Source organism: Sapajus apella, unplaced genomic scaffold (assembly GCF_009761245.1).
Source record: "Sapajus apella isolate SASKATOON/1434 unplaced genomic scaffold, GSC_monkey_1.0 scaffold21, whole genome shotgun sequence".
In the NCBI taxonomy this organism is placed as follows: domain Eukaryota; kingdom Metazoa; phylum Chordata; class Mammalia; order Primates; family Cebidae; genus Sapajus; species Sapajus apella.
This window is the reverse complement of record NW_022436961.1, coordinates 1,490,814-1,515,207: the sequence shown is the minus strand read 5'-3', so window position 1 is coordinate 1,515,207 and position 24,394 is coordinate 1,490,814. Positions and strand designations below refer to the sequence as shown.

Here is a 24,394-nt window from a genome sequence, read left to right as displayed (position 1 = left end):
ATTTAAACAACACCTTTTAAAAGAGCAAAAAGGTTAACTTTGTCCAACTCTCCAAAACAGATATTATTCAGGAACTATACTCAGGTTGGTATTAAATATATATAACCCAGTGTTGGGATTATAACTATACAAAGACTTACTGATTTTCTAACATACTCCAAAACTTCTGTGTCCATGAATTTTACTCCAGCCTTCCTGAAAGCAGTCATTGTGAAGACCCACTCCAATCATGTTGACAGGCTTCTTTCTGAATAGATTTCAGAAGCCTGTGGTATATTTTGGTCAAATATGCTCAACTGTTGCAAATTTTGAGAATGGATTTATGGAAGAGACAAAAGTGACTGAAAAAGATATCTGGTAAACCAATCAGGCTAAATAAACAACTTTTAACTAAAGAGCATAGAGGGCACTGACTATAAGGTAATATGGTTTTGTTTTGCTTTTGAGACAGAATCTTACTCTGTCACTCAGGCTGGAGTGCAGTGGCACAATCTCAGCTCACTGCAAGCTCTGCCCCCCAGGTTCAAGAGATTTTCCTGCCTCAGCCTCTGGAGTAGCTAAGATTACAGGCATCTGCTACCACGCCCAGCTAATATTTGTGTATTTTTAGTAGAGACAGGGTTTCACCATTTTGGCCAGGCTGGTCTCGAACTCCTGACCTCAAGGGATCTGCCCACCTCAGCCTCCCAAAATGCTGGGATTACAGGCATGAGCCACCATGCCCAGCCAGGCTCTCGCTATTAATCAGTTCCTGTAATAGCTGCTATACACATACATTTTAGCATTGGCCATGCTACATTGCAATCATTCCATTATTAATATTCCCTATTGAATTGTGAGCCTCCAGAGAGAAAGGACCATACCTTATTCATCTCTATAGTTCCAGAACACAGGCCAGAACTGGCACAACTACGTAAATTCCTCGTCAGTAGCCTAACGTGGTTTTGCGGCCATTCTTTACCAACTGCTCCTGTGGTGAATATTACAGGACCATTGGTGGACCCTTAGCTATTCTTTTAGCTCCAAGATACCCAAACAACCACCCTCACAATTAAGCCAGGCTCAGCAGAAAGAACATTCAATACAATCATCCCCTCTTTGTAAGGCCGTTCTTGTATCTTAAACACCATGAATGTAATATATAGGAAGTTTTAAGAACTGCACTCACATCAGTCTACCTTTAGCAGTTCACATACATTAAATGACAGGATAGCACCATATTCATTGAAGAATAAAAAAAAAATATGAGACAGTGTGAGTCAACAGCCTGATACAAAGTTTTGCCAAAAGCTTCATTTTCACTATGATACAACTACAGGGTTCAGAGGGGCAAGCACACAATTTATAAGCTTTCCCACACAAGAAACGAACAGGGTTGGTTGTTAATGGCATTCTAAGACTATTTTAGTATAATTACAAAATGACACAGGTTAACATTTAAGGAGACATCAACTCTCTCAAAAATAAAATGAGTATTTACAAGATTAAGTCTCTGCTTTGTTAAACACTGAAGGTCCTAAAACTTAAAGGAGAATGTAAACTACAAATGACCCAATACTAAAACTAGTTAACAGAAGTACTGATGCGTTTTATTCTTTCCAGGGACCTTTTACTTAAAAAATGTTACGGTTTGTGCTTCCAGATTTCAGTCCAGTTGTGGAAATTATTGATGAGTCCTTTTCTAGCACTTACCTTTCTCTTCCTGCCCTCCCCCACCTCCACCCCAAACTTGCTTTGGGTGTTGTTTACTCTTTCAATAGAGTGATATTTATGTTGCAGCCTCTTGAACAAAGGGCTGAAAGGGGAGGATGACTGTCTTAAAAGTAGTATTAGTCTTCCAGAATACTAATCTAATTCTTAGAAGCAGAAAACACAGGAAGCTCAGTGTTCCAAGGAAAGATAATAATAATTGATTCATCTTGGCTACTCAGGAAATACACAGTAAGGATGTGTGTTCTATATAAAGGCAGACAACAAATCCATCTAGTAATACCTATAAATTAAAAAAGAGCTCAAGGAGCAAGTACACAAGGATTAACAAGCACAGGAAGAAAACAACATAAACAAGAAGGGGACAAGAAGGAACCAGAGCTAGCTGAAACAGATAGGAGACCGAGGCGGTGGAGAGCAACGGGGCAGCGCAGACCCGGCTGAGCAGAACACGAAGTGGCTGAAGTGGCAAGTGTGCAGGCGGGAGGGTTAACAGCAGCTAAAGATGAGGTGGTGCTCAAGGACGGAGGCACACCCAAGTCCAGAGAGAGAAGAGAGACTAGGCTGAGTCATGGGGGGGGAGGGGGACGGGGGGGGGGCAAAATACAAGAAACAAAACAAGAAATTCTGGACCAAAGAGGAAAAATATAAAAGTGGGACCAAGTGACAAACAGGGCAGAAGGAAGCTAAAAGAATGACGCAGAAGAGGCCTACGAGGGAAAGAAACAATATTTTTAAAATGATGTATGGAATTTTGCTTCACTAAGTTAAAAATATGTTCCTTTGTTTATACTTATCCCTGTTGGGTAAGACTTCATTCATAAACGCAAAAATTGTCCTCAATTTACAGAAGAGAAAATGGTTGACGAGGTCAACTGACTTAGCCATAACAGCTGAAAACAGTAACATGTACTTATACCAAGTGCTCTTCATTCTAATTAATAAACTACTTACTAAAAATGTGTCCATTATGCTGTCTGCAGAGGCTCACATCTTAATACCAGCACTTTGAGAGGCCCAGACGGGTGCATCACTTGAGGCCAGGCGTGCAAGACCACCCTGGACAACATGGCAAACCCCATCTCTACCAAAAATACAAAAATTAGCTGGGCTTGGTGGCCCATGCCTGTGATCCCAGCTATTCAGGAGGCTGAAGCACAAGAATTACTTGAGCCCAGGAGAGAGAGATTGCAGTGAACCGAGATTGCAGTGAGCCAAGATTGTGTCATCACACTCCAGCCTGTGCAATAGAGTGAGACTCTGTCTGAAAAAAAGTGTCCATGCACATTTATGGCCTTAATGATGGACTGTTCATTTGTTCACTACAAAAACGTATTCCCCCCTCTCCCTTTCTGCTTACTAGCATTCGAAGAAATCCCTGCTTCTTACTGCCTCCACCTCAAAAAAAACAAAAGAGGCCTGGCATGGTGGCTCACACCTGTAATCCCAACACTTTGGGAGGCTGAAGTGGGCAGATCACCTAAGGTTGGGTGTTCAAGACCAGCCTGGCCAACATGGTGAAACCTGGTGTCTACTAAAAACTACAAAAATTAGTGGGATGTGGTGGTGCACACCTGTTATCCCAGCTACTCGGAATGCTGAGGCATGAGAATTACTCGTACCCGGGAAGCAGAGGTTGCAGTGAGCCAAGATTGCATCATCACACTCCAGTCTGGGTGACAGAACAACACTCTGTCTCAAAAATAATAAATAAAATAAAAGGGAAAGGAGGTAACAGACATTGGTATTGCTAAAAAAGAAGCTTAATGCAAGTTTAACACATGGTTAAGAGACACTGTAAATTTTCTATACATTTCTACTATCCAAGTTTTTCTGGTCTCCCAAAAAACTGAAAATAGAACATACAGGTTACCCTTCATTTCCACCTAGAATATGAGAACAACAACAAAACACTGAAAAAGAACAGACGAATAGTAAAGATTAATGCTGGAGAGAATGGAAACTGTTCTATTCTTGATCCTAGAAAATAACCTATGGTAGAATACAACTATGCCAAAGGTCTATTTCTGAAGATACAATTTTTAAAGTGAAAAAATACAGTCATCAGATCTTCAGTGCCAAAAATTATTAAAAAAAAAAAAAGTAGGCATATACAGAGGCTAGGAGATAAAGATGAAATTAGAGTCATAGGAGTATGAACAAGAAGCGCACGTCACTATGAAAAAGCATTTCATCAACATACCATATCCTGTAGGAATTAGTCAATGAAAGCCAATTTCTGGGGACCAACATACCAACGAACTGTTCCTATTTGTTCTCCCACTGCTGTTACGTCCTGTTTCTCTGTCCCTACGGAGTAAAACTCTGAGCCTAAGTAAATTACCAGCCATTGCAGTAGTGGAAAATAACTCAAATATTATACACAAAAACGGATGGGTTAACAAAGATAATGTAAGAATCGACTAAAGAAGCGTGCTGGAGTCCTGTAACTCATACTTTCAGAACTTTCTTCTTCAGCTGTTCAAAAATCCTCGATGAAATTGAAGGTGCTTCTAGAATGTGCCTTTTCTTTGCTTTTTGACTATTCTTCCATGAATATCTTCATGAGTCATTTGGCCAGGCAGTCCACTCACAGGCATCTGACACATTATTATTTAGTCCTGGAAATGGTTGCTGCACCACAGGCTTTAGGAGACTTCCTGTGGGAATAAGCCTGATGCACTGGTCTCTGCTGCAGACATGCTGAAACTAGGATTATCTCTCACATTCAGAGATGGCATTGTTTCCAAGGAGATGCCTTAAAAAAAGAAAAGTTGAAAATCAACTAGATTAAAAAAAAAAAAAAACTAGCAATGCAGTGCAAATTTTCATACAATATTATATTTTAGCTAAGACTGAAAAATCATTCTAATAAGAATTTTAATGTTTCACTTGAGTTTAAGTATACAATATTTTCAAAAAAATTAAAAAGGGCATCACAGGGTATACAATAAAAGTACTGCGAATAATTGACAAGCATGGTTTATATTCATCTGTAAAATGAACTACTGAATTGATGACTACTTAGTAAACTTCTTCCAGCCATAGGATTCTGAAACTGTATTATCTGGTGATTAAATCCTCGTATCACTGAATCAAATCTAGGCAAGTCATTTGTTTGCCCAGGTTTTCTAAAATATAAAATACAGGGCTGGTTCTTCTTACTGGAAGAGGCACCAGAATCACTTAAGGATAGTTTAATACTAATGTCTGGGGCCTGCAGCAGCAGCTCTACCAAATATGCATCTCCCGGGTTAAGTGAAGACATCTGTTACTTTCAGGATAAGCCCTGGGTCATTCTGCTGTACATTCGTAGTTAAAGGATAGATCACTTCCAAGGCAGTCACAGAAAAAAAAACAGATCACATTCAGCATCAAGCTCTCTGACCCTAAAGTTCATAATATGGGGCCAGTGGAGAGTTCATTAAATTATCCTAGCTTCCTAGGCTGAAAATAAATTAATCAATATATCATTTGCTCTTTCCCTAAAAGCCTCCCATTTAGGGAAGAGCGTGAAATGAAGATTAGGGCTAACATGCCAATTGGATAAAAACTTCAAAATAGATTATTTTAACTCAAGTTTTCCAAATTACTTCCTCAGATACTTAAACAGAACACAAGGTGTAGGTTAATATTCATTATTACAAGATTCTTTTATGCAGGCCATCCCAAAATATGTGATGTTCTTTTTATGGGAGCATAATGAAAGCAGCACATCGTTTCATCACTGACTCAAATTCTGACGCTACCCCCAAGATAATGGACATGATAGCCTTCCCAGTGGAAACAATCTGTGCAATACAGAATACTGTACCTGCAGCATGTATGTGTGTCCTCCCTTGCTGCTAACCAGGCCTGCAGCCCAGGCTTCATTCAAGGGCACTTCCTGATTCCTGGACAGCTGGTGGGGTGATGTATATACTCCCCTATCTGTGGAGCCATTGAGATTCAGTGACTGTTGATGCCCGATGTCCCCAAAATCATACCGTCAGCTCCCAACAAAAGGGAGACATACTGGGGCTTTCAGAGAACACCACTGTCCTTCATCTTGCTGGAATTTATAGGCCCTCATCTAATTCTAAACAGCTTCAAACTGACTTTAATCAATCACACAATTTTACATTTTTTTCCACCGGAAAAAAAAGTACTTGGTTTGACGTGACCTCCTGACCCCAACAGTGTTCTCTATCGCTCAATACAGCCTGAAAAATGGATCAAGATTCTACATAAAGGCCGGGCACAGTGGCTCACACCTGTAATCCCAGCACTTTAGGCGGCCAAGATGAGCAGATCACCTGGGTCAGGAGTTCAAGACCAGCCTGGCCAACATGGTCTCTATTAAAAATACAAAAATTAACTGTGTGTGGTGGTAGGTGCCTGTAATCACAACTACTCGGGAGGCTGAGGCAGGAGAATCGCTTGAACCGGGGAAACAGAGGCTGCGGTGAACCAAGATTGCGCCACAGCACTCCAGCCTGGGCAAGAGAGCCAGACTCCACCTAAAAAAAAAAAAAAAGATTCTACAAAAAGGCCGGGCACACTGGCTCACTGACATACCCAGAACTTTGGGAGGCTGAGGCAGGAAGAGGGTTGCTTGACCCCAGGAGTTCAAGACCGGCCTGGGCAGTATAGTATGACCTTATCTCTACACAAAATTTAAAAATTAGCTGAGCTCAGTGGTGCATGCCTAGTCCCAGCTACTCTAGAGGCTGAGGTGGGAGGATTGCTTGAGGCAGAGGCTGCCGTGAGATCACATTACTGCACTCCAGCCTGGGCAACAGAGTGAGATCCTGTCTCAAAAAAAAAAAAAGAAAGATTCTACAAAAAGACAAAGCAAATGGAGAGAAGTGTACAGGAAACCTTTAGTAATACGCACATCAAGGTAGATTACTACCACTAGGTCTTCAAACCTAGTATGTGTTTAAAAAAAGAAAAGCAGTAAGATATCCAGTGTCATTCAGTATTATTTTATTTGGCTTAAGTTTTTTGATACTAAATTAGTAAGAAGCAGTCATTGTCCTATGCCCTGGTGAATCACTGTCCTAGAATTCAACATCTATAAAGAATTATAATCCTCAGCTTTGAGATTCAAAATTCAGTTTCTCTGCCCCATCTTTACTCACTTCAATATACAGATAGTGTCCCCTTAATCATTCCATTACCAATGTCCTCTACATAGAAAATCCAGCATTGCTTCTGCAGTTTAGAGACACTGCAGTCTCTTAGGCTACTTTGAAATTTTTAAAAGAGCATCTCTTACAGCTGCTAGAGTAGTGCTTAGATCTCTCTTCGATGTATAAAGTAAATCTCCCCAGAGAAACCACACTGGGTCTGGAGCCAGACTGCCTAATTATGACTTCCAGTACGATCTTGAGCAAGAAACTTAATTACTTTGCTGTGTCTCCATTTTTCCCTCTGAAAAATGAGAAAATAATTGTACCTACTTCAAAGGATCGTTGTACTTTAGCATGGCATAAATATTAAGTCTTATTTAGCTCCAAAATCTAGTACTGTTTCACATGTACACTAGGTTTGCCTAACGAAAACATTACCTACCATTTTGAATATCTTTGATGTTTCCCCATGGTATGCAACATTCATTCAATAGGTAAATGTAAACCTACTCTGTATATATACATATATATTATACTGGATACCAAAGCAATTTTCAAAAATAGGACATCCCCAAACCTTGAAGGGCTTATATTTTGGGCGAGGAAACAAAATACATGAAACACTCAGGTAACAATATAAAGCTATAAAAGATTAACTGCCACAGAGTGTGGTATACGCAGTTAACGTTCAAAGAGTCATTGTGGGCTGCAGGCTGTGCAGAGAAAGTCAGGCTGGAGGGGCCCTCACCTAAAGGCAGGTGTGATCTTCACTACCGGAAAGTGGAAAGAGGATTCCCCAGGAAAGGTGCTCACTCTGCAAAGGTTAACGTAGCCCTCTCCGTGTGCCAGATTCTGTTCTAGGCCCCAGGGAAAAAACAATGAGTGAGACAAAAAAAGTCCCCCGATTCAGGGAGCTTAAAGGGCACCCCATCTAGAGCCAAATTTTGAAGGATTGAGAGAGGACTGTCTTCCTGTCATAGGAAACCATTTAATGCCTTATGAACAGGAGCCAATATTGTTATTATACTCACTATGGTTTTCCAAAAATGACAAAAAATTTTTGAATTTTTTCACGTACTGTAATATATTGTATTCTAAATCAGTTCCATCTTTAAAAAGCACATAAAAGGATATTCTCCATATTTCTTCACACGAATAACACATAAGAGATTTACAAATGCATACAATGTTATTGGAGTGGTTTTTGTAACAGAGGCCTGTGGAGGTGCAGTTTCTAAACTTTGCCCAAATGAAAACCTAATAAGGCATGCTTTCCTCCCCACCTACCCAGCCCCACTTTTCCCCCCTTCTTTACTTCATTTACCAGTATCTGCCCATAAATATCAAAGTTGGGAAAGTGCCTGAAGATGCATGTGGTAACAAGAATCAGTCACAAATTCACTCCAAAAGAAAAACATGTATGTCTTTTTTTAAGATCCTTGTATTGATGACAACTCCCAAATCCTCCCCTCCCCAAAGAGAATGCCTTTAAGAACCCCTCTTGTAAATACTGACTAGCAAAGCATTCTTCATCTTTTCCTCTTCCCAAAGATGGACCACCAGAACCATCTGATAGCTAAGTTCCAGTATGCTTTTTTAATCACAAAGACACACCTCCAACTCTCCAGTCCTTTCAACACCCAACAAGATTTGAACTGTTAGACCCTACGCTCATCTCAGAATCATTGTTATTTGGAACTGTTATGCCTACACAAATCATTAAATTCTATCTTCAAAACAAACTTATTAAGGAAGCCAAAACTATTCAATTAAATCCAATCAAAAACTTATTAATGCACAAAGTACTGGACTCAATAGTAAGCATATGTTCAACACATTTAAAGGCAAACTAAAAACAGGCACACAGATCTTTCACAACTACCTACAATGTAAATAACATCCTTAACATTCAAATGCCCAGTAAAATTGTGCTAGACTCATCAACAAAGTAACAGACAGCCCACTGTTTTTTATTTCTTTAGTTTGGTATTGGAAAATTAGCCTTGTTTCATGTTTGTTTACCCTTAATTAAGACTGTCACTTAGAAATTAAATATGGAAAGGGAGGCCATTAGGGCTTTCTCAATATTTACCTTTTTCCAATGTCCTAGCATAGCCAGTTCACTAGGTGACAATGTTACATAATGGAAACTTGGATAAGTAAGACAAGGGGCTTTGGAAACTATTCAGCACCTAAATAAAGGGACTAACTGTAGTTCTATGAATTTGTAAAGCCATCTTCCAAATTGAAAAGCACATTAATTTACTGTATGGGTCATTTTATATTGCCAACACTCTTATTTTACAAAAGCAGAAACAAGCATTTAATGTACACGTTTGATGGGCGTGGGGGCTCACGCCTGAAATCCCAACAATTTGGGAGGCTGAGGCAGGAGGATCACCTAGGGTCAGGAATTCGATACTAGCCTGGCCAACATGGTAAAACCCCGTCTCTACTAAAAATACAAAAATTAGCTGGGCTTGTTGCCGGGCGTCTGTAATCCCAGCTACTTGGGAGGGTGAGGCAGGACAATCACTTGAACCCGGGAGGCGGAGGTTGCAGTGAACCGAGATAGTGCCAGTGCACTCCAGCCGGGGCAACAAAAGCGAAACAAAACAATAATGTACACGTTTCACATTTGGACACACTGAAATCAAACTCACGTATTCAAATTTTTTGCTATTAAGTGACATAAAACAAGCACACCATTTGGCACAGGCCCGGCAAACAATCAGTACTCAACATTGCTTGTTATTTTCCTACTTCAGAATCAAACTAAACGCTATACAATTATATATGTGATTACGTATATATAATATACATAAATATATATACTATAAATTAAGCTAGTATGTTATTGCATAATGGTCTTAATCTAGACAAAGGTGAGTTTAATTATAACAGATGACCCACAAAGGACAGAAAATTTAAGTGTTCAATGTCAGTGCTCATTTCTGCAGGGTTTCATGACTTATAAATAACAGTCAGCTGGTCCTAGAGAACTTACTCAAATTGTATAGTTAATACTTGAAGCACGTGGACCAGTGGCCATTTATTTGCAAAGTGGCACCAACCACCGACATCTCATCATTTCCATACTGCTGCTGAAATCCTACGCAAATTCATTACCTGTGTCAAGCTGGGAAACACTTCTGTCACGTCACTACACAATTAAATAAAAATACCCAAAAGGCACTTACATTGACAATGCTATAGCATCCTGGCCACTTCCAGTTTTTAAAACACTACGGTGTCAGCCACGCACCATTCAGGACGGGGAGAATGGAAAGCCAGTTTGGAAAACAGACGCTTTCTTAAGAGTACACGTGAATATGAAAAGGGACTCTATGCCCTCTAGATCAAAAAAGAAATCCTCTGTGCTGCCCGGCTTCAACGCGCCTGGTGGGACAACGCACACGACCCCTCCCACGCAGAGTCCCACCCCTCGCGCGCACAGCCGAGCGGGAGGCGCACTGCACTCGCAGGTAAAGCCGAGTCCCCGCCACTTCCGCCGGGTTTTCGCAAAGGCGCCGCACTGCACGCGACTGCCAGGTCCACGTGGGCCAGCAAGCGCGGGGGACGCGACCCGCCGCTACCGCGAGCCCCGCCGGCGCCCGCCCCCCACCCGCGGGAGCTTGTGAGTCCGGCCCGTGGGCTCGCAGGGGGCGGCGCGCACGACCTAAGCGGGGGTCGCGGCGGGGGAGGGGAAGTGAGCCCGGCTCCACTCACGCGCCCGGGGGCGGCACCGGTGCAGCCGCGGCGTTTCTCCGACTCAAAAAACTGAAAAGGGGAAAGGGGAAAAAAAAAAAAAAAAAAAAAAAAAGACCTGGCTCCTCGTTTCATCCGGAAACCGACCGGCCGGCAGGAAATGACGAAGGCAGAGGGCGTCCAGGTCCGCTCGGTAACCGTTTCCCGCGCGCCCGGCCCCGACCCCGGGGGAAAGAGCCCCGGAGCGGAGTAGCACTGGCCGCGTGCCGCCTCCGGAGCCGGCAGCGTGAGTGGCCCCGCGTCCCCGCGCCTCCCGGTCCCCGACGGGGCCGCGTCACCCGGCCCCGCCCCGCTCCGCCCCGGACGCGGGTGGAAGGAGGTCGCTGCCCGCCCCCAATCCCGCGCGGTGCCCGACGCTCCGAGCACCTGCTTGTCCCGAGCGCGGAGCCCCTCAGCTTCGCGGGGAGCAGCCAGGCGCCCGCTTCCGGAAGCGCGCACGGGCCAGTCGCTTCGGCCCATCTGCCAGGGCGGCTAGGGCTCAGCGGGAGGGTTGAGGCTGAATCACGCGCAGCCTGCGGGCGGCAGAAACGTCCCAGAGCCTAGCCGCCCCGGGCCCGGGCCGCTTCCTGGGAGAGGATTGCATCTTCTCTCCGCTCCACTTGACTTTCTTCCGGCAGGAGCGGGTCTCTCAGGATCGGGCCATAAGCTGGAAGAGTTCAGGTTTGGGAGTCGTGTTTGTAACAGCTCCGCGCCTCCACGCCCTGGGCCGTGTGGCTTTGGGCAAGTTATATAACCACTGCCGTCAGCCCAGTTTCTTCTCCTGTGAAATGGAGCTTTAGTGCCGCCCAGCAGGGTTGTTGGGATAATTCAGTGACTCTGTTGACTGCCCAGCACATGTGAATTGCTTTCCTCGATGTTGGGTGAAGGCCTGTGAGCGTGTGCCCTTCTGCTTCAGGATCCCAAGCCTTTAGTGTTTCAGAGGGATGAGAGAAGGAAATCCCATTTATTGATGCAGGGGATTTTGTTGTAAGGGACTCTGGGAACTAAGTGGTTCCAATGTATTCACAAAGTTCTAAGCGAGAGACAATGATTAACATTCAAGGCACGATGACAAGCGGTGATCAATTTTAGAACCACCTAGACATGGCATCAGGTTCCCAAAATCACGACACAGATTTTAAAGCTTTTGATACATTCACTTAGTCCCTAGAAAAAGTAGCTCTCAGCTGCGCATGGTGGCTCAACGCCTGTAATCCCAGCACTTTGTGAGGCTGAGGTGGCTGATTGCCTGAGCTCAGGATCTCGAGACCAGGCTGGGCAGTATAGTGAGACGAACGTAACCTCCACCCTTCCCGTCTTAAAAAAAAAAAAAAAAAAAAAAAAAACACTAAAGAATAGCCGGACCTGGTAGCATTCACCTGTATTCCCAACCACTTGGGAGGCTGAGACAAGAATTGCTTGATTCCGGGAGGTCGAAGCTGCAGTAAGCCGAGATCGCACCACTGCCCTCCAGCCTGGGTGACAGAGCAAGACCCTGTTTCTATAAAAAGGAAAAGTGGGTCTCATCTTAAAAGTTTGTCAACCTAAAACCAACCCCTAGTTGTCATATATTGGTGACATTAGATACTCATGTTTATTTGGGACTTAATTCAGCCCATCGTAGCCTCTCCTTGCTAAAATAGTTCAAGCGTTACATCACAGGAAAATGCGAAAAAAGGTGTTTTGCTTTAGATTCCCAAGGAACGCTGTGGTGATATGCAGTAAGCAGGCAACAGGTGTATATATGTACACTTGGTTACACTGTGACATGCCGGGGAGGAGGGGACGGGGTCATAGTTCAGGCTGCGTGTGGGCCATGGGTCTGTCCTGTGACTCAGGATCAGACCATTCCTTACTCCTGGCAGCCTTACCAAGTCATGCCATTGGTCATGACTGAGGACTGGGTGGTAAAGGCCTCCCCCCAGTAAATCTTTCACAACTACACTCCTAAAAATAACTCAAGTGCCTGTCCCTGAAAGCACGGAAGAGTGACCTCATGACATACCAATCATGTTGTATAATATAGGTTGTATAATTCACGTTAAAATTTTACCATTCTGTGTCGGCAGTAATTAGAAATTTTTTCCTAGGTGTAATTAAAGGCCTGCATATTTGAGGCAGGAGGAAATCACGCTTTGGGTAGGAATGTACCATTTACTGAGTGGCACATGAACAGAAACGTGTGAAAAATTACATCAAGAAATTAACCTGGTTCAGATCCATTTTGTCACTAGAAAATAGGAAGCATTTTGTAATTTGTCAGATAAATGGCACCCGTGAAATGTTCTAGTGGCCAGTGCTGTATGGCTCCCTGTTTCTTGCCTAATTTGTTAATAAGTCCCAATCCTGAAAGCTGCTTCCCTTGCTGCATAATTGTCCTGAGCCTTCTGGAGCATCTCAAATCAGACTCATAAAGTCATCTTATTTTTGCCAAACACGGTGGTGGTTGTTGCTATTTTACTCTTTGGCACCAATGAAGTTTGAGATTCCATAAATTATAAAGACAGTTATAGTGTCTGGGCTTCCAAAAGTTTCCATGTCTAAAGTAGGCTGATTACTTACTATAAACCATAAAGTTACATTGAGAGGAACTCTAGAATTTAGTTTTGAGGAGTAAGAATTGAAACTGTCAATATGCCAAATACCTCTCCAAAAGATCCACAGCCAGTCTTCAGTATCTAGGAATTGGGTATAGTCTAGTGTTTAAATAATATTTAGATATTGCATTCTACAAATTTTTACAATTTAAGTTCTGTTTTTATTGTTGCCTGGCTAATTTTCACGAGACCAGTCTTTATATTCAACAGACACCAATAGTTACTTCAGTGAAATCACTCCTGCCCTCAGTGGGAAGAGTTTAAGTTAAATGGCTGTTCATGATACTCACTTTATTCTAAAGGAGTCCAGTATGCCTATAAACATCTGACAAAGACAAGTTGTCAGAAAGGCAGAAACATGCCACGTGGCTTAGGAATAGACCTCTCCTGAAATTTTATTCTTTTTATATAGAGGCAAAACTAGAAGAACGAACTCCGCCCTCAATACGTGCATATTAACTACCTGGCCAAATCCACACTGATGAACACTGGAGGCTCACAGCTTGGACTCCTGCAAGCCGTTTTAGTGGATGAATTTTTGTAATCCCTTCATTGTAGTAGGCAGTGTAGAAAAAATCGCCAAGCAACTTTTTAGACTCACTACTGTGCAGTTATCACCTATATTTGTCCATTTTTCTCTTGTATATAGACTGTCTAAAGCAACACTTCTGGATTTTCTTTATGTATTAGGTCATTTTACTTAGACTTACCTTTTATGTCCCAACACAAAATAGGAACTTTCTCTTTAAGGAAAAATTCAGTTAGCTTCTCAAACACAAATACGAAGTCATTACTTTTACTTGGTGTTTGATGCACTTGCTGTGACCACTCTAACTTTCTGTGGGAATGTCCAAAGAATGCTTTTCCTAGGGTAGATGTCACAGCTGTGTCAATAGCAAAATGTGTCTTTTCATCCCATAGCTGCTTTCAACCAAATTTGGCCAGGAGGCCAAAACTAGATAAAGCTCCAAACGTTTTCCAGTGTGGGAGGCATGGGGGGTGAGAGAGCCATGTTCTGGCTGTCACATTTTTGCTAGGCTGCTATGCCAGGTGTTGAGCCTCTGTGTTTTGTTTGTTTGTTTTGAGGTGGAGTCTCGCTCTGTTGCCCAGGCTGCAGTGCAACGGCACAATCTCGGCTCACTGTAATCTCCATCTCTCAGCTTCAGTTCTTCTGCCTTAGCTGCCAAGTAGCTGGGATTATAGGCACCCACCATCATGCCCAGCTAATTTTTGTATTTTTAGTAGAGACAGGGTTTCACCATGTTAGCCAGACTGGTCTTGAACTCCTGACCTCAGGTGATCCGCCCGCCTCAGCCTCCTTGAGTTTTGGGATCATAGGCGTGTGCCACTATGCCTGACCAAGTCTCTAAAGTATTCTGTTGCTTTCCTCTGGGTGTTACACTTTGGAAACTGCAATAACATTTCAAGCTCTGTCCTTTTCATAATATTATTTTATATCCCAAATTTTAACCATTCTGTAGGAGCTGTCAAAGTCAAACATAAGGGGAAATGCATAATGTGCCCTAACTATGTAGCCCTCTGATTGTTAAACTTTTTCTTTTCTTTTCTTTTTGAAACAGTCTTGCCCTGTCGCCAGGCAGGAGTACAGTGGTACAATCTTGGCTCACTGCAATCTCTGCCTCCTGAGTTTAAGCAATTCTCCTGCTTCAGCCTCCTGAGAAGCTGAGATTACAGGCTTGAGCCACCACACCCAGCTAACGTTTGCATTTTTATTAGAGATGGATCTTCACGTTGGCCAGGATGGTCTCAATCTCCTGACCACTTGATCCACCCGTCCTGTACTCCAAAAGTGCTGGGATTATAGGCGTGAGCCACCACGCCCAGCCTTAAACTTTTTCTTAAAGGGCCAGATTGTAAATATTTTAGGTTTTGTGGGCTGTGAAACAAAATCGATATTGTGTAGGTGCAGTCATTCCTTGGTATTTGGGAGATTGGTGCCAGGACCCCGTCCGATAATCAAAATCCATGGATGTCCAAGTCCTGATATAAAATGGCGTAGTATTTGCATATAACCTAAACACATCCTCTGTATACTCTAAATCATCTCTAAGCATTTATAATACCTAATACAATGTAAATGTTATGTAAATAGCTGGTGTAATGTACTTTTAAAATTTTATATGTATTTTTTTCCAAATACTTTCCATCCACAGTTTGTTGATTATTTGGATGCAGAACCCTCAGATATAGAGGGCCAACTGCACCATTTAAATGTGCCATTTAGAAATGTAAATCCCATTCTTGGCTCATGGGCCGCACACAAACAGGTGGTGGACTGGATTTGGCCAGCAGGCCATATGTTTGCCAGCCCTTCCCCAGACAGTGTTACCATCATTAATTAAAAGAAACCTTGCCTTCTTTTCTCTCTTACAGCCCCATGGCTGGGGGTTATGGAGTGATGGGTGACGATGGTTCTATTGATTATACTGTTCACGAAGCCTGGAATGAAGCCACCAACGTTTACTTGATAGTTATCCTTGTTAGCTTCGGTCTCTTCATGTATGCCAAAAGGTAAATTTTTGTTTCTCAGGGTAGATAAAAACTGTGCATTTACAAGTTTTGCAAGTTGAAGAAATAAGAAATGAATGCATAAAAATAATTTCATCAGGCCAGGCGAGGTGGCTCACGCCTGTAATCCCAGCATTTTGGGAGGCTGAGGCGGGCAGATCATGAGGTCAGGAGATTAAGAACTTCCTGGCCAACATGGTGAAACCCCGTCTCTACGAAAAATACAAAAATTAGCTGGGTGTGGTGGCGTGTGCCTGTAATCCCAGCTACTCAGGAGGCTGAGGCAGGAGAATTGCTTGAACCAGGGAGTCGGAGGTTGCAGTGAGCCCAGACTGCGCCACTGCACTCCAGCCTGGCAACAGAATGAGACTCCATCTGAAAAAAAAAAAAATTTATCATTTTTGTTCTAGTGCTGAAAGACATGGTCTACTGTGATCTCAAGCATTGGTGGCCAAGGTTTGACTCTGAAAACCTCATTGCTGGCAGGGCATGGTGGCTCACACCTGTATTCCCATCATTTTGAGAGGCCAAGGCAGGTGAATCACCTGAGGTCAGGAGTTCAGGACCAGCCTGGTCAACATGGTGAAACCCCATCTCTACTAAAAATACAATTAGCTGGGCGTGATGGCATGAGCCTGTAACACTAGCTACTCAGGAGGTGGAGGCGGAAGAATTGCTTGAACCTGGGAGGAGGATGGAGTGAGCTGAGATTGTGACACTGCACTCCAGCCTGGGCGACAAAGTAAGACTCCATTTCAAGAAAAAACAAACCCATTGCTTTAAGAAATGGAGACTTAAGTACAGCTCTCAGCCCCCAGGCCAGCTGCTCTAAACTCTTAATTTTGTAATTTCTAATATAGCCCAATTTTATCATCTAGCCTGGGATGATAACATTGTCACCCTTCATTGAGCACATTTTTTTGGCTTAAGTCCCTGAATGTAGAAACACTGACTCCTATGTCTTAGGAAATCTCCCTTCAGCCAGTATAAGCTTTTCCTTGTTTTTTTTGTGCATGACTGTATCATAGCACTTATTAAACAGTGTTAGTCTTACCTGATGACTTGTCCATTCCACCACGTCTTTTTTGTCTTTTACCTTTGGGTCCTTGATGTGCCACGTAGTGTAGATCTTCAATAAATATTATTTCCTGCCTTAATTCCAGATGTTGTAGCTTAATTTAACTGGTTTTCCACACTCCCTGGCTCCTTTCCCAGAAGTACAGTAAAAAGGGGGTGGTACGGGGAGGCTTTAAAGAGGAAGAGCAGTGTTAGATTGCGTTGGTTCTGCAGATACTTGCATACAGGTATCCTTTCCCAATGTAAAAAGGCATTAGAGAGTTCAAGGTAATTAGTAATCCAGAAATAATTTAAGTTTGGTCTGAGGAATTGTTCAGAGCCCGCACTTGTGCCCAGATCTCAGCTGAACCCTCCTGGGGCTGCTGGCCTGTGGGCTCCTGAACTCGGGCTGGTGAGAGGAGGCTCCCTGACCATCACTGATCACCGGGCTGGTGACCGCTTTCCTCTAAAAACAGCCGCTGCCACCTTCCCACGTTTCTTTTAAAAGCGGAGGCATGCTGTTCTTAATTTTAAAAAGATGTCTCCACTACGGCCATGCTATTGTATTTAAGAAATATGTTTATTCATTACTTTCCAAAATTAAGTTCTGCTCACATTCAGTTTATTCTCCAGGGCAGTAATTTAGCTTTATCTGGATGACATGAGAGGGAGGAAAAATCAGCTATTTTCTTGTTTCTGATTTTCTCTTAGGATATTTGGCTTTTGGGTGATTGAGGAGAATCACAGTTGGAGGAACTTCACTTTGTTGTGTTAAATGGATGTGTTCAGCTACTTACTTTTCTCACTTACAGCCTCATACTTTTTAGCAAAAGAAAAAATACTTTGAGCTAAGGAAGCAGCTCCCAAAGACAAAATGGAAAGTAAAATGGGCTTGTCATTTAAGTCCTTTAACCATAGCTTCTGATGACCAGGATCATGAGCATATTACAACATGACATTAATACAAATATCTCTTCTGCATGGATTTTGTGTTTTAGGAACAAAAGGAGAATTATGAGGATATTCAGCGTGCCACCTACAGAAGAAACTTTGTCAGAGCCCAACTTCTATGACACGATAAGCAAGATTCGTTTAAGACAACAACTGGAAATGTATTCCATTTGTAAGTATATTCTGTACTGAAAGATATGCATATACATGTTTAAAATAGATTTTCTGGAATTGAGTTCATTTAGCAAAAGGTTATTAAAAATTGTAAGTAATGAAACTTAATAGCCAGGTGCGGTGGCAGGTGCCTGTAATCCCAACTACTCAGGAGACTGAGTCAGGAGAATCGCTTGAACCCAGGCAGCAGAGGTAGCAGTGAGCCAAGATCGCGCCACTGCACTTCAGCCTGGGCGACAGAATATGACTCTATCTCAAAAAAAAAAAAAAAAGATAACCTAGTACTATTTTCAGATTTTTAATACGTTTTTCAGATATCCTTTGTTCTTTTTGTATTTTACACCATTTCATTTGTTACTGGCTCAAAATAAGACATATAACTTAATTCAACATGGCAGCATTATTCACAATAGCCAAAAGGTGGAAATCACCCTCATGTCCTCAACAGATGAATGAATAAACAAAGTATGGTACATACGTTAGAATGTTATTCAGCCCTTAAAAGGAAGGACATTCTGATATGCTGCTACACATGGAAGAACTTTGAAGACAGTATGCTAAGTGAAATAAGCCAATCGCAACAGGACAAATATTGGATTATTTCACTTATGTGAGGGAAATCATAGAGACTCAAAGTAGAGTGGTGGTTGCCAGGGGCTGCAGAAGAGGGGAATAGGGAGTTTATTGGGTCCAGAGTTCAGTTAGGGATGAGAACAGCTCTGTGGTTGGATGATAGTGATGGTCACAGCAACATGAATGTATGTAATGCCACTGAACTCTACACTTACAAATTGTTAAAATGGTAAAGTTTATGTTACGTATATTTTACCACATTAAAAAACATCCTTTTAAAAAAATAAGTATTGTTAAAAAAAAAAAAATTCAGAGCATGGGGCCGGGCATGGTGGCTCACACCTGCAATCCTAGCATTTTGGGAGGCCGTGGCAGGCAGATCACTTGAGGTCAGGAGTTCGAGACCAGCCTGGCCAACATGGTGAAACCCTGTCTCTACTAAAAATACAAAACTTAGCCAGGGATGGTGGCACATACCTGTAATCCCAGCTACTCGGGAGGCTGAAGCAGGAGAATCGCTGGAGCCCAGGAGACAGGTTGCAGTGAGCCAAGATTGCACCATTGCACTCCAGCCTGGGGGACAAGAGCGAAACTTCATCTGACAAATACATACATACATAGTTACATACATACATATATACATACATACATATATACATACATACATATATACATAACATACATACATACAGAGCCAGGAGCTCTGAAAAATTAGAATAAGTTTTTGTTGATACTTATGCAAAACAAGTTGTCTGTTGTCAGTAATATGCTCAGTAACACAGCGGAAACAATTATAAACCCACAGTTTTGGTTTTTTGTTTTTGATGGAAAGATAGAAAACTAATTACTTAGCTGGGCACAGTGGCTTACACCTGTAATTGCAGCACTTTAAGAAGCTGAGGTGAGAGGATCACTTGAGGCCAGGAGTTCAAGACCAGCTTAGGCAACGTGGCGAGATCTTATCTTTGCAAAAAAAATAAAAAATTAGCTGGATGTGGTGGTGTCTGTCTGTGGTCCCAGCTACTTGAGAATTGAGGTGGGAGGATTGCTTGAGCCCAAGATGTTGAGGCTGCAGTGAGCTGTGATGGTGCCCCTGCACTGCAGCCCTGGGCATCAGAGTGAGACTCTATCTCTAAAACAAACAAACATAAACTAATTCTTTATTGAAACTATGACTTTACTATAATTTAATGATGTTAGGTAGTAATCATTTTGCAGTTTTATTAATGTTACCTCTTTTTCTTGTTATTTTTGTGAATAGCAAGGAAGTACGACTGTCAGCAACCACAAAACCAGGCTGACAGTGTGCAGCTCTCGTTGGAATGAAACCTCAGAAAATGAGCAACATAAGTAATTGTTGCAAGCTCCTAATTCTTTCTACTAAATCATGAACAGCTTTAAAAACAACTTCTGTCTGCATAAAATTATTTTACTTGTGACTTTTTCCCAACGGTTTGTGCGTTTTGCTTTTTTAAATTGCATCTCCAAGTCATTGTTAGGTAAATACAGATGGCTCAGAAGACCTTGATACAGAAAGCCTGCACATATCAAGGATCTATGTAACCAGTGATGGTGACTTCACCTTGCAAAGACCTCTGATTCCTTCAGGATACAATCAGAAATAAAAACATATCTTGGGAAGCGGGAATCCTGGAGTTTATGCCACTGTGATTAGAACATTTTGCAATATTAAAAAATAAAAATGCAGCCATTGGAATAACTTCCTCTTTGATTATATTCTGTGATAAGTGTGATATCAATAACAGATTAATTTGTTGTGATTAGAACATTTTGCAATATTAAAAAATAAAAATGCAGCCATTGAAATAACTTCCTTTCATTATATTCTGTGGTAAGTGTGATATCAATAACATTAATTTGTTATTGTTGTTAACAGTTGTTTGTGTGGTTTTTTTTTTCTTTTTTGAGTCTGAGTCTCTCATTGTCGCCCAGGCTGGAGTGCAGTCTCAGCTCGCTGCAGCTTCCGCCTCTTGGGTTTAAGTGATTCTTTTGCCTCAGCCTCCTGAATATGCTGTTGACAGCTTTTTAATTGATAGTCTTTGCTTCTTCAGAACTTGTATGGTAGACTGTCCTTTCTACATCATGATGCATATTCCTGTGATAATTTTAAAAGCTTTCTGTAACTAGATTTTTTTCCTTATTAATTATGCTTGAGGACTTTCATTTCCACCAGGTAGCTCTATTTTAGGTCATACTGGGGCCCTGCTGTTGAATGAATGGATGCCTCTGTATTGGTGTTTGCAACTCTGCGGTAGTAGTGCTACCAGTGGCGAGGCGTTACTGCTGCCACTGGTGAATGTTGCTGTCTGGTTACTTCTGCATTTTTAGCATGCTAAGCTTTCCCAAAGAGCCTCATATCTTTTCCCATTCTGTTTTTACCTAATGTTTCATATTTATTTAAATAAAAGCTGACTGGATAGTGGTGGGGAAGTTTAATTGTCCATGTATCTCAAAGAATCTGTTTTTGAACTAGAGCTATTTTCAATTATAAGAGTTGGCCGGGTACAGTGGCTCACACCTGTAATCCTAGCACTTTGGTAGGCTGAGGTGGGAGGATCACGAGGTCAGGAGTTTGAGACCAGCCTGGCCAATATGGTGAAACTCTGTCTCTACTAGAAATACAAAAATTAGCCAGGTGTGGTGGCACGTACCTGTAATCCCAGCTACTTGGGAAGCTGAGGCAGGAGAATTTCTTAAACCCGAGAGGTGGAGGTTGCAGTGAGCCAAGATCGTTCCACTACACTCCAGCTTAGGCAACAGAGCAAGACTTCATCTCACACACACAAAAAAGTTAATGACTTCAAGTATTATATCTTTTTCCCTTTATTATTGTAAAGTGTCATACGTATTTTAAATAAAAATCAAGGTTTAGACCAGATAAAATCATTCGGGGAAATGGCATTTACTTTAAAAAATGTGTTGTTCAAAAACATTTTTGAACAAATATATTGTACAAAAATATATTTTACAAGGTGAATTGATCAAATAGAATAATTCTTTTTAACTCACAAAGGAGTTTGAGTATACTGCCTATATGTAGAATTTAAATCTGACTAAAGGATTATAAACAGTTGTAATTATGGTCTGGAGTAGCAGAGCAGCAAGGGGACAGTCTTCTAAACTCTCCTCTGCCTAGAACTCCTGTATATATCCATGAGCAGTGAATTTAATCAGCAGCTGGAGTGGTTTCCTTGTCACTGACATGGCACAATCTGGACAAATTACACAAACTGGCTATCAGATTTATACAATTAATGTACATAAATAAATATAAGCCTCACAATGAAATGATTTCTTTGTGTCCACTAGATAGAGACAGTCATAACTACAAATTCTAGTAGATTGTTTGGTGAGCATCAAACCCTGGCAAGTGGGAAGATGAATTCCTCTCTGATTTTTCCTTAAAGCAAACTGATGGGAATTGCACACACCCCACTGGCAGGAACAACAGCAAACCGGCTTTGAAGTCTTCCTTGCTTCAACAGCTGAACTGGGGAGAGCACAAGCCCTGGAGCCACACTTCAAAGCTGTGCTGCCTGGCTGTCCTGCTTCTACCCACATCCACCTGAGACTCAACGGAACTGTTTTCTTTGGAAGAAAAATGGAACGACTAATAAGCTAGTAATTAACCCTTGTGTTCTTTTTCTGGTTTCATCTTCCCTTTTTAATGTGTAAGATACTCGGTAGTAAGCACTGGTCAGCCTGCCCTGGTGCACAGCTTGAGTGTGTTAAGTAACTGGCTGTTTAGCTGATGCCAGCCAGCTGCGCAAAGGGGAGAAGGCTGCCTCCAAGGGCACAGATGTTTGCTGTTGACCTCACGCTGTGTCTGGTTGAGTTATTCATGATTCATCGGAAAATGACATGCAAGGTTTATGGTAAAACTGCTGTAACATCAGAAGTATTTTAAGTGTTCACTAGAAATAAGATAAAATAGTAATAAAAAGTAGTTTCAGATGTTAAGATGATACAAGAATAAATTTAACCTAGAAAACAAAGGGAGAAGGAACAAAAGAACATTGTATAGAGCCAAGTAATTCATTCAGTGGTTGGTTCTGGAGTGCTCCTTTGCTTGCTATATGTGATTCTCTTCCATAGGCTATTCTAACAGCAGAGTAGATGCTAGAAAACCAATGGAAAGAGGACACTGAACAACCTCCAACATGTTCAAAATAGGACCAGAGGGTGGGAGCAGGAGCTCAGTGAGTGTATTTCCCACGTGGCTCCCTAATGAAGCCAGAGCCAAACTTAGACCAAGGTATAAAGAGGGAAAGAAAAATGTCCTACCTCTCTTTTTTACATCCCTCTTTATCCTCCCATATGCCTGTATGAGTGAGACAGGTCTTGAAGATTTAAGAGTGGGAATGAGGAACTCAGTGAGAACTAAGGTGGTGAACCCTATACACTCCCACAGCAGAAATGCAAGCCTTCTTTGACCTCTAACCCTAAATAAGTGGCATTCAGCATTGGACCTTATATCAATGAAACTCTACCTTTATTTAATTTATTTGAGTCAGAGTCTCACTCTGTCACCTAGGCTGGAGTACGTGGGCATAATCTCAGTTCACTGCAAGCTCTGCCTCCTGGGTTCAAGCGATTCTCCTGCCTCAGCCTCCTGAGTAGCTGGGATTACTGGAATGTACCACCATGCCTGGCTAACTTTTGTAGTTTTCATAGAGATGGGGTTTCACTGTGTTGGCCAGGCTGGTCTCCAATTCCTGACCTCAGGTGATCCACCCACTTCCACCTCCCAAAGTGCTGAAATTACAGGCATGAGCCACCGAGCCCAGCCTTACCTTTATTTTATTTAGATATAGTAAGAAACTAAAACCATTTGTGGAGGTGAGTATCATTCCACAATCCAGATAGGAAGTTGGGAAAGTCAAAGGGGAGGCCCCGCCCAGGCCCCAGTTTTGATGCTGAAGGAGCACTATGCTTTCACCTCTTTCAGAGTGATGTTTCTAGCTCCAGAGTTGCCTTTTTTCAAATGGAGATGTGACAAAGGTCTTACTGTTAGCAAAGAGTGTTCTATCTCTGGGGTTTTATGAATATATGCTTTGACAAATTTTAAGCTAGCCAAAGAAAATTGAGAATTTTTAACTATAACTGATTTGGCGTTAACTGCAAATGCTTTTGGGCTCAGCAATCAGAATTTCTTGAGAAAGTGAACCACATAAGTGTAAAATGCCTATGAGAAACCAAGTAAACATGCATGTTATTCCTTTTCAGTGGGTAGGGGGAAGGGATTGTAATGTCTCTGAATAATGTATTTATTTTGAGGTCTAAAGAACTAGGCCCATTCAAGTTGACTTTAATATAATTCTTTATAACTGAACAGATTTCTAGTACCTAGTATTGGCATAGTAACTAGCCCAAAGTAAGTGCTCAGTAACTACTTGAATTAATTAACTTACTTGTAATAGTTTATAGTGGTGATTTTTGGGTGTTTTTTAAAAGGGTAGTCTCTGCTGGTAATGGCAGAGGTAGTCGTGTCACACTGACTCTTGGAGATAGTGACAGTGAGTTCAGGACAAAATATTTTTAAAAACAACTATTTGGAGGTAACACCACGCAGACAAACCAGAAGGAAGAAGACCCTTGAAAGGTTACCAGTTGAGATTCTCATTTCTATGGTTTTTTGCCTGAAGACATTTCCCAGTCCACAGCTCAGGACTGTGGAAGAACACAGGCAGAAAGCCACAGTCCTATGGGTGGAGGAGTCTGAGGTCAGCACTCAGGGACTCTGGAGTGACAGGGACATCCCAGAAAGAAGTGAACCACAGAAGAACTGCATGTAAATTTGGGCAAGTCTTTGGCTGATCCTTGAACTATGCATCTATAGTCTCTCAGGAGCCTGGCAGGAAGCAAATCGCTAAAGAGTCTGAGGTTGCAGTGAGCCGAGATTGCGCCTTTGCACCCCAGCCT

At 42.0% G+C, this 24,394-nt stretch overlaps 2 protein-coding genes and 1 long non-coding RNA gene across 10 annotated transcripts in view; 1 reads left to right on the top strand and 2 right to left on the bottom strand.

Moving 5' to 3' along the window:
• SLC20A2 (solute carrier family 20 member 2) overlaps nt 1-11,041 on the bottom strand; it is a 120,151-nt gene extending 109,110 nt beyond the window's left edge. Inside the window, exon 1 of one of the 4 annotated variants that reach the window (XM_032288057.1) lies at nt 10,959-11,041. The gene's annotated coding sequence lies outside the window, so the exon portion shown is untranslated. Of the gene's footprint in view, nt 1-10,024; nt 10,130-10,553; nt 10,825-10,958 lie in introns of those variants that run through there. The other 3 variants (XM_032288054.1, XM_032288056.1, XM_032288055.1) reach the window with 3 other exon arrangements.
• SMIM19 (small integral membrane protein 19) lies at nt 10,237-20,172 on the top strand. 5 transcript variants are annotated; one of them, XM_032288061.1, is made up of 4 exons: nt 10,237-10,309; nt 15,563-15,700; nt 17,752-17,876; nt 19,713-20,168. In XM_032288061.1, the coding sequence occupies exons 2-4, from the start codon at nt 15,567-15,569 to the stop codon at nt 19,775-19,777; spliced, it is 324 nt and encodes a 107-aa protein (XP_032143952.1). In that variant the 5' UTR covers nt 10,237-10,309; nt 15,563-15,566; the 3' UTR covers nt 19,778-20,168. The 5 variants fall into 5 exon arrangements, with proteins under 5 accessions (XP_032143952.1, XP_032143953.1, XP_032143951.1 ...); XM_032288062.1 differs by lacking the exon at nt 10,237-10,309 and adding an exon at nt 10,353-10,461 and having other exon boundaries at nt 19,713-20,172; XM_032288060.1 differs by lacking the exon at nt 10,237-10,309 and adding an exon at nt 10,688-10,818.
• Nucleotides 15,133-21,328, bottom strand: LOC116558261. Its single transcript, XR_004271923.1, has 3 exons — nt 21,318-21,328; nt 16,287-16,291; nt 15,133-15,215 (listed from the first exon to the last, which is right to left on the bottom strand). It is a non-coding gene; the product is annotated as an uncharacterized LOC116558261 (long non-coding RNA).
• Between the last annotated feature and the right edge of the window lie 3,066 nt (nt 21,329-24,394).